The sequence below is a fragment of the Mauremys reevesii genome, linkage group 1, assembly GCF_016161935.1.
Source record: "Mauremys reevesii isolate NIE-2019 linkage group 1, ASM1616193v1, whole genome shotgun sequence".
In the NCBI taxonomy this organism is placed as follows: domain Eukaryota; kingdom Metazoa; phylum Chordata; order Testudines; family Geoemydidae; genus Mauremys; species Mauremys reevesii.
The window spans coordinates 67,434,654-67,450,599 of NC_052623.1; the positions used below are offsets into that span (position 1 = coordinate 67,434,654).

At 35.7% G+C, this 15,946-nt stretch overlaps 1 protein-coding gene across 1 annotated transcript in view; it reads left to right on the top strand.

Annotated features, from left to right (window-relative positions):
* Positions 1-15,946, top strand: part of VWA8 (von Willebrand factor A domain containing 8) — a 277,696-nt gene that overhangs the window by 96,424 nt on the left and 165,326 nt on the right. The window contains exons 13-14 of the mRNA XM_039506868.1: positions 9,204-9,364; positions 12,931-13,044. Coding sequence (XP_039362802.1) covers positions 9,204-9,364; positions 12,931-13,044 — 275 coding nt within the window. The remainder of the gene's footprint in view (positions 1-9,203; positions 9,365-12,930; positions 13,045-15,946) is intronic.

Below are 15,946 nucleotides of genomic sequence, written 5' to 3' on the forward strand. Positions count from 1 at the left end.
CTTAAAAATCATGATATGTTAACAGAAAAGATGGACTTTTTATTTGTCTTCTGGTTTTTGAGCATTTAAAGTTCATGTTTTCAAGTTTCTTTCTGCAGCCATGAGGGCTAGAGATTTTTTTTAAGGAAGCTTAGATTCTCATAATCATGTGGCTAAAAGAGTTGGGGCTTTAAGAAGAATGTCAAATATGACAAGACTCTTCATAACATAGAGGTAGTTGGCTGTCAAACCTGGTTTCAGGCAACTTAGTGACCTCTCTACCTTCCTTCTCCGTGCTTCCCCTGCTGATGCCTGACCAGGCTGGAGCCTCCAGATGATAGCAGTAGTGGCAGCTTGTATGGAGGTGAAGGGAGTGCGGGTGAGGAGGAACTTTCGAGCTTACATAGGGCTGTCAAAGTTGGCCAGTATAGGAGGGCCCACCCACAATATTCCTTCCCAGAAGTGTTCTGCCTCTGCAGTAGCCATGTGTGGCAGCTTCTGAGGTCCTACTTTTTACCTACCACTGCTTCTTCTTGCTGGGGATCCCAGCAGTACCTTTTCCTTTTCTTCTCTCATTCTCTTTATCTTCATTCAGTATCCCTGCATCTCTCTCTCTTTTTCCCTTCAGTACAGAGTGCCCGAGTCTCTGGCTAGGGAGTTGGTGCATCTGGATTCCAGGTGGTAGGTTGTAACAGACTCCTGCCAGTGTAACAAGCATGGGGCAGGTTTTTTTCCCTCTCTCAGTGGATGGACCCAAGTGTGTTTCTTGCTCACAGGCCTCCGATCCCATCGTGGCCCTGCTTGAGCTTGGTGAAGAGGAGAACCAATGACCTGCCAAATGTCCACCGTGGGAATGGAGGGGAGGAGGTGGGAGAAAAGGTCTCAGTAGTGTCTAACTTAAATTCTCTTTTCAAATGACAGTGAAATAAAAAGAAAGAGCTTTTTTATCTTATTCCAGAAATAATAAATCTCTCTTTAAATTGCTAAATTATAGCCAGCAAATCTCAAATTACAAACAGTAATTTAAAAAAGAATATTTACTCCTGTTAGAATGGATATATGTGTTTTTACATCCTGAAATATGACTATGTGTTCTCAAATAGCTCACTATTTGAGCACATTTGGTAAAGTTAAGAATCATTAGACAAGTAAATATTATTATAAAAAAGAAAAAGCAGCTCACGCAAACCCTGTCTGAAACGGAAATCTGGCATATCTCTGCCTACGGACCATACTTAAATTTTAGATCTTTAACATAGAAAGGTTGACAGGAACATATTTGGAAGAATTGCAAATCCACAGCTGATGTCTGTTCTGAGTCTGACAAGTTATTCCCTGGTCACCATCTTTTGTCATTTTCTGTCACATAATTCTGCAGGATAGAAAATTGCTGTGGGGTATTTCTCACTGTTAAGGTTTGATTCCCCTCCCCTCCCCTCCCCCCCCCCCCCGCCGTCTTTTTTCTTGTCTATAAAAATAGACCTTAAATAAAAGAATATGAAAAATATATCTTCCTTCAGAAGGAAGGTTTTCAGAATCATCTGAAGGGCTCTGCTTTCAATGAGACATAAGTCAAAATCAACCTGTGGCACATCATCTTCAGGGCATTCCGTATCTTCAGGGCATTCCGTATATTCAGGCATGCCAGTCAAAGAAATATGATGGGAGAAGACTTCCAGCACTGACCAATATCTGAATAAAACTAAAAACACTAAACTCTATAGAAAAACATTTCCTGACTAAATATTTTTCTACAAAATACTATTGGTTTAGTTCTATTCACATTTATATGTGAGTGTTTAAGTGATAAATAGATCAATTTATCTCTTCCAGTATTTACCTCAGGATTAGATGATGAGGTTCAAACTCCTCTGAAGATAGTTATTGTGCACATTATTTCCCCTTCCTGTACATTCTTCACTTTCAATGGGCTTATCTAGTATATACTTCCCAAGGGATTGGTCTTCTTTCACTGCAGGATGGCTCAGAGTTTGATAGGAGAACAGGCTGAGAATTTCAGCTAACTGGCAACAAGGGAATATGTGCTCTTTGGGGCTTGACAAATGAACCCACTCATGACAGATGAACCCTGACTCTTGTTATATACTAAGGCAGGGGTCGGCAGCCTTTCAGAAGTGGTGTGCCAAGTCTTCATTTATTCACTCTAATTTAAGGTTTTGTGTGCCAATAATACATTTCAATGTTTTTAGACGGTCTCTTTATATAAGTCTACAATATAGAACTAAACTATTGTTGTATGTAAAGTAAATAAGGTTTTTAAAATGTTTAAGAAGCTTCATTTAAAATTAAATTAAAATGCAGAGCTCTCGTGGCCAGGACCTGGGCAGTGTGAGTGCCACTGAAAATCAGCTCACATGCCACCTTCGGCAAGTGTGCCATAGGTTGCCTACCCCTGTACTAAGGGAAATCGTCATTATTTGTGTACATAATGTCAGGGTATTTACTCATCACCAGTATAGGAAGCCAGTTGGTCTTGGAAACTTAGAAATGTGACTACAAATAGCAGTGATTCAGGCAAAGTTTTTTCCAGCCCCCATCTCTAGCCTGTATGGATCTGCAGAAAGGCAGCTAAGGACTTCCCATTTGGGAACCCATGACAGATAAAGCTGAAAATGAACTCAGTCACTTTATAAGATAGCTAAAACTTTCACTTTCAAAAGGGTATCTGTGATGCCTATGCAAAAGGGCCTGATCCAACTCCCATTGAAGTGAATGGGAGTCTTTCCATTGATTTCGGTGGGAGTTAGATCAGATTCTAAGGAAAGAGAGTTTGCAAAGACATTTCTTTGACTTTTTGGAATTATAAAGCTATATTTAAGTGATATTAATAAGGGAAACACATGACAATTTTTAAACTTGTTATTCAGTGTATATATATGTATATATATATAGTCTGCCAGAATACATATATATTTATTTTCTGTATAAAATAATTTTTAAAATATATACTAGTGTTTTTATATAACATCAACAATTTTATTATAGAAATAACATAAAATCAAGACAAAATTAATGTCAAGGATCAGAACCATTAAAACACAAATTGTATCTAATCTTTCCAAGCCTAATTATAAGTACATTTCCAAAATATGTATCCAGTTTTTGCTGGAAATTACTAAGAATTTATAAACTAAAAACTAAAAGTAGGAAATATCTGGTTTCTACAAAAAAAATTAAACTTATGATATTAAGTAATTAGCATTGCATATCAATATATGCAATAATTTAATCTGATACTAGAACAAATGATTAACTACATGCATTCATTCAATAACTAGGCAATATAGAGTTTAATAACTATCAGATCTAGTTTCACCTTTTTGGGTCAGAAAAAACAGTCTTTTTGGCGTCTTTAAGAGGCCAAAATCTCTTACGATAATCCTAATCCTAAAATTCAATACATTTTTGTGTCTTCATCGTCAATTATAATTTAGCAAGTAATAATATAGGCACAGAAATATTCAATGAAGTAAAATTCAGCTGAAGAAATAACATATTTTCCCCACTTCAGGCTTAATTCAGTAGCCTTCAGGAAAAAGTTCTGGGAAGAAATGAAATTGCCCATATTTTATTTCCTAAAATAACACTAACACACACACACACACACACACACACGAGGGGGGGAGCATGTTTTTACTTAGTGACTTTTGCATGGCTCCCAAGGATCTAATGAAAATGACAAGTATTATGTCCCTTACATCTCACTCCCCTTTCGCAACTACACCTCTACCCCGATATAACACAAATTCAGATATAACTCGGTAAAGCAGGTCTCCAGGGGGGTGGGGCTGCACACTGCGGCGAATCAAAGCAAGTTCAATATAACGCGGTTTCATCTAGAACACGGTAAGAGTTTTTGGCTCCCGAGGACAATGTTATATCAGGGTAGAGGTGTATGGCAATAGAAGCCATCCCGCGTAGCCAGTTCCCATTGCTTCGCCAACAGTGATCATTTTCTTCACAATTCAGAGGCTAGAGACTCTAGGTTTCTTACTTTTGATGCCCAGTTGGACTCACATTCTGCTAAGATTTCTCAAACAGAAAATAGGAATGAAGTAATAGAGAAAATTTTGAGATCACATAACAACAAATGGCTGGTTTAATGAAAGACACCTCAGTTAAAAAAAAAGTATTAATATGCTTATATAGGATAATTACTTTCTGGGAAAAAAAAATCAAAGTGAGAATTGTGTTAAAGCTACTACTGTTTGAATATTAGATTTTTCTGGAACATCTGCAGGAGAGGAATGTTTTAAAGTAATTTAGACTAGCGTTTCCCAAGCTGTTGTCCACAGGAAAGAGCTGGCTGGTCATATGGTACTTAGGCTTCTGCTTCTCCTCATTTCCAGTTGCTTAAGTGCATTCAAAGAGAACTAAAAATAAATTAAATACTTTCCTAAAATTACTTTCCCATGTAAGCAATTGCTGTAGTTGCTAAAGGGATTTTATGCAATCAGAAATGGGAGAAAAGGTGATACATGAGAACAAAATGGGAGAGGAAGGCCTCCATGAAACAATCTCTGCATTAAAAGACAATTTATGTAAACTTTTGGGAATCGCTGCTTTAGATTATTTGGATCCTCTTCTTTTGATATAAAAGGTTTTCAGAATCCTTAATGAAAGTTGTTTCTTTTTGACATTCACACTATAAGAGTAGTTGTCAAATCACTTGTAGACAGAGAAAGAGTAATGAAGCAACAATGAAGAATAAATTGAAATATCTGGTGTAAAATAAAACCAAAGAAATCAAAGAATTAACCTCCTTAAAACACAATGAAAGCTTGAGTCCAAAGGGACATGAGTCCAAAGGGAAAAGGAATACACTTTCTGTCTTATAACCAAATGAGGCTTTACAAGGACTTGGCTCACAACAGAAAAAAAAATTAAAAATACAGTTGTTTTTCAACTTCAGAGTATAACAATATGAAATATATAACTAGTATAATATTTAAATAAGTAAACAAGGTTAAATAAATATGAATAAAAAATCTTTGGACAAAAAACCAATAACTTTAACCACAGCACAGAAATTGAATAATTGAGAGAATTGGTAACAAGATAGTTTTTCATCTCTACATAACCAGATCAAATCCAATTCAAGTCATTTAGAATATGATGTGAAGTTTGATTTAATTTCTGAATTATACTTTATTGCATTCTGCTCTTCTGATTTTCTATCTTCAGCAAATTTAGGTTTTCCATTTGGGCTATTGGTATCTGTCTTCATTTGCTTTCAATGTTAGTCTTAGCTTAATGAATTCATACTACGCACAGTTAATTTCATTCCCAAAGAGGAGTCAGGTATAAAGTAAAATTTAATCTAATTTTGAATTATAGTACATTCTCCTGTGCAGCATTTATTAACTACAGAATGTATAGAGAATTTCTTGAAATAAGTGGCAGTTCAAGAGCACAGAAATATTTTTGGTATATTTTCCTTTGTTTTGATAAAGATATGTTTCTCATTCTATGTGTAGACTCAGTATTTCGGTAGTGAAGCAAAATGGTGAATGAGTACAACAGTAAAAAGATGTGTTGATTTTATGGTACTGATGGTGAAACCTTAAGTTACATATCAGTGGAAGCATCAAAGGAACAAGACTTTGTCCTGTTATTTTAAGACTGTTAAGGAAATGCAGAAAGAGGAAATGATCCAGGCTATATGATGTAATTTATTCTATTTTCATTGTTTAAAGTTCAAAGGATTTAGTGTTGTAAGAAGACTGCAAAAGCTGCAACTGCAGCAACAAATATTTTTCCCACCTCTGATTTTTAGGCCAATGCTGTTCACTGCAAACAACCAAATAGGGTGGATTTGATTTAAATAATTATTTAAATCACTAGTCAAGAAGACTTGATTTAATCATGGATTTCTACATAAAAGTGCATTCTTGTTGGTTGTTACCAACCTGAAGATCCTGCATATTCAGACATGTTCCTTTTATCATCTTAAACACAGCTTCCTTCTGAGAAGGAACACTTCTCATGATGTTGTTTCATTTGGGCAACCAGGCCTTGCATTTCTTTGTAGCACTGTTTGCATTTTGCACGCATGCCTGTCTTACATACAGGTAGAGGAACTTCATTAAAATATTCCCAAACTGGGTCTCTTTTAAAGCCTGCTGCCATTATAGGTTTTCCCTTCTAGTGTGAGAATGGTATGGTAGAGCTCAAATAAATGAAGGCTACACTCAGACAGACCTCAAGACTTCTGGAATATGCTGCTCAAACAGTTTCACTTTTGTTTCTACTGCCTGTCCCTCCCTTCTCACGTTTATCTCCAGACTTCTCCTTGTCCAGATCTATTTCGCCCCCAACAATCTTCTATTAATTCAACTCTTTGAAACTTTGCACTTTTGACTCTGTGTACACAAATTTTCAGAAGGACAATACGGTAGAGGTCTGTTATTTCTCACCTCTCTATATTATGTATGTATTTCTTTAAAAACATTTTTGCTGTTAACAAGCATGTTATCACTGGAGACACAAATCCACAGTTTGAGAACTACAAAACTAAGCATCTCTGATGGTATCTTCTAGACTGAACACTGAGTCCCATTGGGCAGATAGTAAGATTAACCTAAATAATCAGTACAGAAGCCACATAAGATTGGGTCCCTAATCCATGAACTGTTGGAACTCATTTACAAAACTTTTCTTAAACATTACATGAATATATTGTCTCATACTATATAATTAGAATTTATAACCCCTATTCCATGATGAGATATATTTGAACTATAATGTATCTTAATTAAAACTATCTTTAGATAGGTTTTTTCTCAAACAGCATTTTGTCAAAAACATTCAATTTAAATTAAAAAAAAATCATTGATTTTTATCCACTCTGCAACCAAAGTTATGGGGCTATGCCCTGGTTAGATCATCTGCACTGAAAGTGCAGGCGGAAGGAATTCATATCCAGGCCACATGGTGACCACTGCAATTTCCTCCATAGCAATGGGGAGCATCTCCTATGAGGGAACCCAAAGAATAAATATATGTGGTGGCTGATATGCTGGCCCCATCCTCTGATTTGCTGTTGCTTTGTCTACAAAAGTACCTTCTATGCTGAGGTGCAGAGAGTCCGTATGGAACTCTACTCCATTTTGTGTGAGGGCTCCTGGCCCCTCTATTGTTTTACCCTCTCTTCCCCCTCTTAAATATATCAGTTGTATTTTATTTTGCTGGATCTTAGAAATTAACAGAATTTTTTACCTGTGTTTCACATCAGTGAAATCAGTATCTGATTTAATTATAATTTCTGCAGGATCTTACAGCTGAGTGACTTCAGTTGATGCCAGATGACAATTGCTGTTCCCTTCTATACTCAAAGCCTTGTAGTTCTCAAATACACGTATTGCATACAACAAAAATTCCATTTAAAATGCTTTTAAAAGTTTCCCTTTTGTTGGAGTATTGAAAAGGCATTGTTAATGTGTGTAGAAACTAAAATTTGATTTAAAACACTGTATGTATACATCTAGAGTTCTGTGGGAAAGTGGTCAAAGATTTCTTGCCTAAATCCATTTGGGTATTTGCCCCTTAAAAAAACAAAATACAGTACTTGCCAATGAAATCAAGCTCTGATAGAACAGTATAATATAGTTTAAATTAGGGCAGCAAATTAATCACAGTTAACTCATGTGATTAACTCAAAACAATTACCGGTAATTGTGATTGATTGCAGTTTTAATCGCACTGTTAAACAATAGAATATCAATTTAAATATATTAAATATTTTTGGATGTTTTTCTACATTTTCAAATATATTGATTTCTATTACTACACAGTATACAAAGTAGACAGCACTCACTTTATATTGTGTTTATATATATATATATATACACACACATATATTTGCACTGTAAAAATGGCAAACAAAAGAAATAGTATTTTTCAATTCACCTAATACAAGTACTGTAGTGCAATCTCTTTATGGTGAAAGTGCAACTTACAAATGTAGATTTTTTTTTTTGTTACATAACTGCACTCAAAAATAAAATAATGCAAAACTTAAGAGCCTACAAGTCCACCATTGCAAGGTATTTCCATGCCAGATATGCTAAACATTTGTATGCCCCTTCATGCTTCGGCCGACATTCCAGAGGACATGCTTCCATACTGATGACGCTTGTTAACTAAATAATGTATTAATTAAATTTGTGGCTGAACTCCTTGGGGGAGAATTGTATGTCTCCTACTGTGTTTTACCCACATTCTGCCATATATTTCATATTATAGCAGTCTCGGATGATGACGCAGCACACGTTGTTTCTCTTAACAACACTTTCAGTGCAGATTTGACAAAATGCAAAGAAGGTACCAATGTGAGATTTCTAAAGATAGCTACAACACACAACCCAAGGTTTAAGAATCTGAAGTGCCTTCCAAAATCTGAGTAGGACGAGGTGTAGAGCATGTTTTCAGAAGTTTTAAAAGAGCAACACTCCAATGCGGAAACTACAGAACCCGAACCACCAAAAAAGAAAAGCTACATTCTGCTGATGGCATCTGACTCAGATGATGAAAATGAACATGCGTCGGTCCACACTGCTTTGGATGATTATCAAGCAGAACCCATTATCAGCATGGATGCATGTCCTCTGGAATGGTGGTTGAAGCATGAAGGGACATATGAATCTTTAGTGCATCTGACACATAAATATCCTGCGATGCCAGTTACAACAGTGCCATGTGAACGCCTGTTCTCACTTTCAGGTGACATTGTAAACAAGAAGCAGGCAGCATTATCTCCTGCAAATGTAACCAAACTTGTTTGTCTGAGTGATTGGCTGAACGAGAAGCAGGACTGAGTGGACTTGTAGGCTCTAAAGTTTTACATTGTTTTGTTTTTGAATGCAGTTATATTTTGGCCATCATTCTACATTTGTAAGTTCAACTTTCATGATAAAGAGATTGCTCTACAGTACTTGTGTTAGGTGAACTATTACTAACTACTGTTATTTTTGTTCTTTATAGTCAAATATTTATAATAAAAATAAATATAAAGTGAGCACTGTACACTTTATATTCTGTGTTGTAATTGAAGTCAATATATTTGAAAATGTAGAAAATATCCAAAACTCTTTACATAAATAGTATTCTATTATTATTTAACAGAGCGATTAATTGTGATTAATTTTTTTAATCATTTGATAAACCTAGTTTAAATGCACTCTTTTGATGATTATTACTCACAGGATATGACAGCTCGAGATTTGGTGCAGCAAAGGTATACTCTTCCAAATGGAGACACTGCTTGGAGACCATCTCCACTTGTTACTGCTGCCTTGGATGGGAAGCTTGTTATTCTTGATGGTATTCATCGCGTCAACTCTGGCACCCTAGCTGTACTACAAAGGTTGGTATGGGAGCCCTGTTAAGCACAGTGCTTGAGACTTGTTTATTCAGGACATTCATGCTCAGAAACTGTGTCCTGTTTGCAAATACACAGCTGTGCAACTCCAGGTATATTGTAAAATTGCAGTCAAGGTGTTGGATTTTTATAGAATACATTATGTTGGGATAATGATACAGGGATATAGCTATTGAGAGCAGAAGCAAGCCCTGAGTGTGTTATGTAAACTTTTATTAATATTGGAAATTGCAGCTGTTTGTTCATGCTGTACTTCTAACTAAGTTAGAAAATGTATTTGTTTCTATCCTAGTCAAAACTATGAGGCCTAAACATTAATAAGTTAACATTTATTAAGTAGTAAAGACATTATAAATAGTATTTGAAAATGCATTCTGCTTCTAAATGACTGATTAATTATACTCACTCTGAAAAATGCTTTCTTGGAATTATTTAGTAAATTGATTAAAGGGATCTGAAAAAGGGAGTGAACAGTGAGGTGGCAAAATTTGCAATGATACAAAATTACTCAAGGCAGTTAAAATCCAAATCTGAGTGATAGAGTTACAAAGGGATCTCACTAAACTGGGTGACTGGATGACGAAATGACAGATGAAATTCAGTGTCACTAAATGCAAAGTAATACACATTGGAAAATATAATCCCAGTTATACAAACAAAATGATGGAGTCTAACTTGGCTGTTGCCACTCAGGTAAGAGATCTTGGAGTCATCGTGGAGAATTCTCTGAAAACATCTGCTCAATGTGCACTGGCAGTCAAAAAAGCAAACAGAATGTTAGGAACCATTAGGAAAGGGATAGATAAGTCAGAACATATTATAATGCCACTATATATCTCCATCGTACACCCACACCTTGAATACAGTGTGCAGTTCTGGTCACCGCATCTCAAAAAAGATATATTAGAATTGGAAAAGGTGCAGAGAAGGGCAACGAAAATGTTTAGGGGAATAGAACAGCTTCCATACTAGGACATATTAAAAAGGCTGGGACTATTCAGCTTAGAAAAGAGATGACTGGAGGAGCATATGATAGAGGTCTATAAAATCATGAATGGTATGGAGAAAGTGAATAGGGAAGTGTTTTCTCCTTCGCATAATACACGGACTAGGGGTCACCCAATGGAAATTAATGGGCAACAAGTTTAAAACAAACCAAAAGGAAGTATTTCTTCATCCAACACACAGTCAACCTATGGAACTCACTGCCAAGGGATGTTGTGAAGACCAAAAGTATAACTCGGTTAAAAAAAGAATTGGATAAATTCATGGAGGATAGGTCCATCAATAGCTATTAGCCAAGATAGTCAGGGATACAACTCCATGCTCTGGGTTTCCCTAAACCTGTGCCAGAAGCATCTGACACTAGCCACTGTCAGAGACAAGATACTGGGCTATATAGATCATTAGTCTGACCCAGTATGGCCATTCTTATGTTCTTATGAATTAAAAACAAAAATCCTAAAAGTTACACATAATAATGTAAACTGTATTATTAGTTAATAATTACTACTCATATAAGGCCAGATTTTGACACTTGTGTTCATGTTGAATAGTAATACCCTTCTCCATGAGTGATCATGTTAATGGGACCACTTGTGAAGGAAAGTGATAATCAGGAGTAAGGAGGTATCAGAATCTGCACCATAATAAGGAGCCCAAAACTGCCTGTAGGAATGAAAATTTTCTTTTTACTTGGAACAAGTAAAAATATCACTTTTGAATATACATATCTTCAATTCGTTTTGGTTTGCACCTCATAAAATCTTATAATGTTTTAAGTTTTATTCCAAATGAGACTTTCATCATTGTGCTTACATATTTGATACAAACATCTGACAGCATTTGTAGTGCATAAACTAGAAAATTCAGTTAACATCTGAACTTTCTGAAAACCTAATAATCTCTTCTGATCTTCAGTTTTTTATTAGATACCAAGGTGATCCTTGCATTAAACATAGCTAGCCCATTTTATTTTCAAACTGTATTTGTACTCTAATATGTAATTAGGAAGATGGCAGTTCCAAATTGCTATTGATCAAACCCTGTTAGTTTCACTATAATTTGATAAATATGAAAAGTTTTTCTTTGCTTTCTGTTTTTCTTAATTTTTTCTTTGACTGAAGTGATCTGAAAAAGAAAAAAACGTAGGTTTGTGCTCTTTTTTTTTGCTTCTTTATGATTTGTTGTACAAAGACCTGAATAGTTTTTCTCTCTCTTTTCACACCTCCAAAAATATTCTGCTTGTTTTGGTTTTTTGTAAAAATAACAGGAATGCCAAGTCTTGTCTTCCCTTTTTTTTTTTGTTGATGCACTTCTTGGATGACTCAGAAATGTGTATAGGGAGTTATTAGATACAAGGTGGGTGCGGTAGTATCTTTTATTGAACAGAATTCTGTTAGTGAGAGAGACAAGCTTTTGAGTCACACAGAGCTCTTCTTTGGGTCTTTGTGGCTCAAAAGCGTGGCTCTCTCATCAACAGAAGTTGGTCCAATAAAAGATATTACCTCACCCACCTTGTCTCTCTAATATCCTGGGGCTGACATGGCTACAACTATACTGCAAATAGGAGCAAAGAGTCCTGTATTCACCCACGAAAGCTCATGCTCCAATATGTCTGTTAGTCTATAAGGTGCCACAGGACTCTTTGCTGCTTTTACAGATCCAGACTAACACGGCTACCCCTCTGATACTTGACTGCAAATAGGGAGATTTGTCAGCACATTGCTAACGGGGAAGTGGTGTTGAATCCTTAACAAAAAGAGCTTTTCACCCAAGTTTTGTAGTTACGCAGCTGTTAGCAAAACCAACAGTCTAAATAAAAATAATTTCCTCTCTTTCAACTAGGTTTCACTTCCCTGGAACCTGTGCTGTCATACTCCCTGTTAGTTCTCCATTCATCCCAAAAGTATTCGAAGTAGACAAGACCTGAAGTTCTGATATAAAAGCTTAAGCAGAACTCCATCTATAAGAATAAACAGACTTGCAAAGACCTTTCATGCCGCCTTCACACATTACAAAAAAAGCAGGACAAGGTAGTGCAGGGCCAGGCATAAGTCCATTTTTTCTTTTGTGCATTTTGTTCACCTCTGATTCTTTTCATTTTCACTAACAGAATATATATCAATTAAGATGACTCCTAAAATGTATTGCTTCTAGGAGCAAAATAGGAGTACAGCACTATGTACCAGTCGGACAAAAATATTCTGAATTTCATGCCATTCACAGTGAGAGTATAATAGAAAGTCTTCATGTATGGTCTGCAGTGGTTTGTTTATTTCTGAAAAAAAAATCTGTCATAAATGGTGTTATGCACTGTACTTACAGAAAATATGTTACGTTCTTTCTTGAGCTTACGATTTAACTGGCATTTTTCTCATCACAAGGTCCTTCACTGAAAGCTTATAGGTCTCAACTTTTGTTAATAACTCAGGCATTGAAATTAAGGCTTCTTGGATGAATTCCTCATTAAAGTAACATTGGTTGAGATAACTGTAAAAACTAAGGCAATTAAATACTAGATTTTTGTTCTCTTTTGAATTCCTGAATAGGCTAATCCATGACAGAGAACTGACTCTTTATGATGGCACCAGATTACTAAGAGAAGATAGGTATCAAAGTTTAAAAGATGAACTGCAGCTCTCCGATAAGGAACTACAGCAGAGGTAATTTCTTAGACACGAACATGGTATGCAAAGTAGTTTGTATGTGATTCAGGTTGTAAAGAGTCTTCTATTTTATTGCTTGATGTTACTAAAGTTTCTTGCAAGATGCTTCCTTTTTAAATCAGTAATAGAATCTGTTTTTAATATTGTTATCCTCAATACTTTTTGTGTTAGCATGAGAAGAAAAATCTTGAAAGAGAATCTTAGAGCAGAAACATTAAAATATCCTAGCTGAGAGAGATTAAAGAAACAATATAAATACATAAAAGTTTAGACACATAGGGTATGTCTACACAGCAAAGAAAATTCTGCAGCTGGCCCATGCCAGCCAACTCTGGCTTACGGAGCTCGGGCTGCAGAGCTGTATTATTGCTGTGTAGACTTCCAGGCTGAGGTTGGAGCCCTAGAGTCTAGGACCATGTGGGGTAGGAAGGTCCCAGAGTTTGGGTCCAGCCCAAGCCCAAAAGTCTACATAGCAGTGAAACACCCCCGCTGTCTGAGCACTGTGGGCCCAAGTTGGCTCGCATGGGCCAGGTGCAAGTTATTCTTTGCTGTGTAGTCATACCCACAGATGCACTGCATTGTTTTGAAGCATTTTATTAAGAGACATTGAGAGTTAAACCAAAAAAAAGTGTAATATTATAATTATTTCTTTCAGTAGATTAGCTAGAAAGCTGGTATGTAATTTAGAATTAACATGAGGCTGGAAATACTAAGGATAGGTTGGGGCCTGTCATACTTATTCTTCTTGCTTTTTCACTGCCAGTTGTCTGCTAGAAATATTCTCTCTGTTGAAATATTTCAAGTCCTTTGATGGCCAGACAGATACACAGTCATTGTACTGACTGATTTCAGTTAATGGCCAGGATTCTATTTTATGTTATTCAAAACAAATATAATCTAATATGTAATACTATCTTTCATAAATTCTGAAGAGATTAAACTGTTATTCTTAGATGACACTACAGTTTAAATAATGTGGGTTTTATACTTATTATATTGTGATAAATAACAATATATTGTTTTACAGTGACCGAGAGCAATAGCTGATTTTTACAGTATACAAGGCATTATGGCTTGCCTGTAATTAGAACAGAGTCTTGTGTGTAGCAGGAAAATACACATTAGGAATTGTATGTCAACTATCTGATGGGTATAATTGCACGGGTCTTTTGTATAATATATATTTGGATTCTGAAGTAAAATACAAAAAATCTTCTGTTCTTCTCTATATTTCCTTATAACTTACCTCAATAATAAGGTGACTCTTGGTAGTAAATTAGGTGAAATAAAACACCTCTTCTGCACCGGGAAAAGCAAGTAGATACTACTTTTCTTGGTTGTCCAATTAGACCCTGTACTATATGAATGTTAACACTGAATTCCTATTTTTAATAAAACCTGTTTGATCAGTTGATATAAGACATGGGAGAACAGACTCCAACCAGCGATCCAAAACTTCTGCAAAAATTCTCAAATCCAAATTAATTGGGGAGGTTGGATGATATGAGGCAAATTCCTTAGGGTTTTTCCTTTTTAAGAATGAAAAGAAAAGGCATTTTTAGTGGAATTGTAGAAGGTATCCTCTTCGAAAGAAGCAAGAAACATTTGAACAAATCTTTCAAGTGATCTTTTCATCTGTAAAAGGATTAATAGTAAAGTAAACATGATGGGAAAGGTTATACCTGCTTTCTTTTAGTTACTTTAATTAAGCATTAACATATTTTTGAAATCTGAGCACCTATTCAATAATAATAACACAGATGCCCACCCAGAGTAAATCTGTAGTATTTTAGATACTGTATAACCCAACACTTAATAAAAATTTCCAAAGCTGATAAGATGATTCTTCTGACAGAATAACAACTGCTTTATTTTAACATTACTTTATTTTATTTATTTTTGGAGGGGAGATTACACAGGCTGTGTTATGACCCAGAGAAATTACATGTGTTACTGAGAGTCAAACATTTTAAATTAAGAAGCGGGGTAGAATTTGAGGGATTGAGTGGAGTGGTGGCATGTTATTTGTTTAGGTTACAAAAATCAAATGAGATAATATTACAGTGGTTTTGCAGGCTAAAAATCATAGTTTTATTCTTGAATTAAAATTTTTGGAGGATGTATGTTAAAGCTGATAACTTCTCTAATAGCTAATAAAATTTATTTCTGACTCAGAAGATCTTACACATGCCGTCAGTTACATTTTTGCTTGATGTTCCACCATGTTACTACTTCCATAGTCTGCACTAATTTTTTTAAACAAGGGTTAGGTGCCGTGTGGGTGGGTGGGTGGGATGACTCTGTCAGACATGACGAGCTCAAGAAGCTGATTTGCGGTTATGGGGATGGAGGATACTCATTGGCCAGTTGAAGGCCTTTTATATATGAGCTAGCTAGCCTCCTGCATTGAAAATTGTTTCCACTGGCCTTCTCTTTGGCCAGTTGTGCGGTGTTATTACTAAACAGTCCAGGTACAATGGCATCCAGTCACATGGGGAAATTTTATTTTGTAGATTATGGATAATGGGGGAAGAAATCTATGCTGGTGGATGAGGAAGGGACTTAAAAAAACTCTCTACGTATAGAGAAATTGTTGCTGCACAGTTTTAGCTATTAATAGAATTGTATGATTCACTATGTTGAACTAGTTCTGAGTGAAGAAATGCAATCACTTAAAATTGATTCAGAATGTAGATGCAGGCTTTCTGTGTAGAATTTTCCTACATAATCATTTGCTGAGGTAGATATTGTGAAGGTGGCATTCCATAACTATAAATACAGTTGGAAGACATAGGGCAAAGCACTAGTTTCTCTATGAAATAGTATTTTAACCTGTTTGGATGTTTTTTTTTGTTTTGTTTTTAGACTTTTCCACATATTAAACATTTAGTATAGTAAA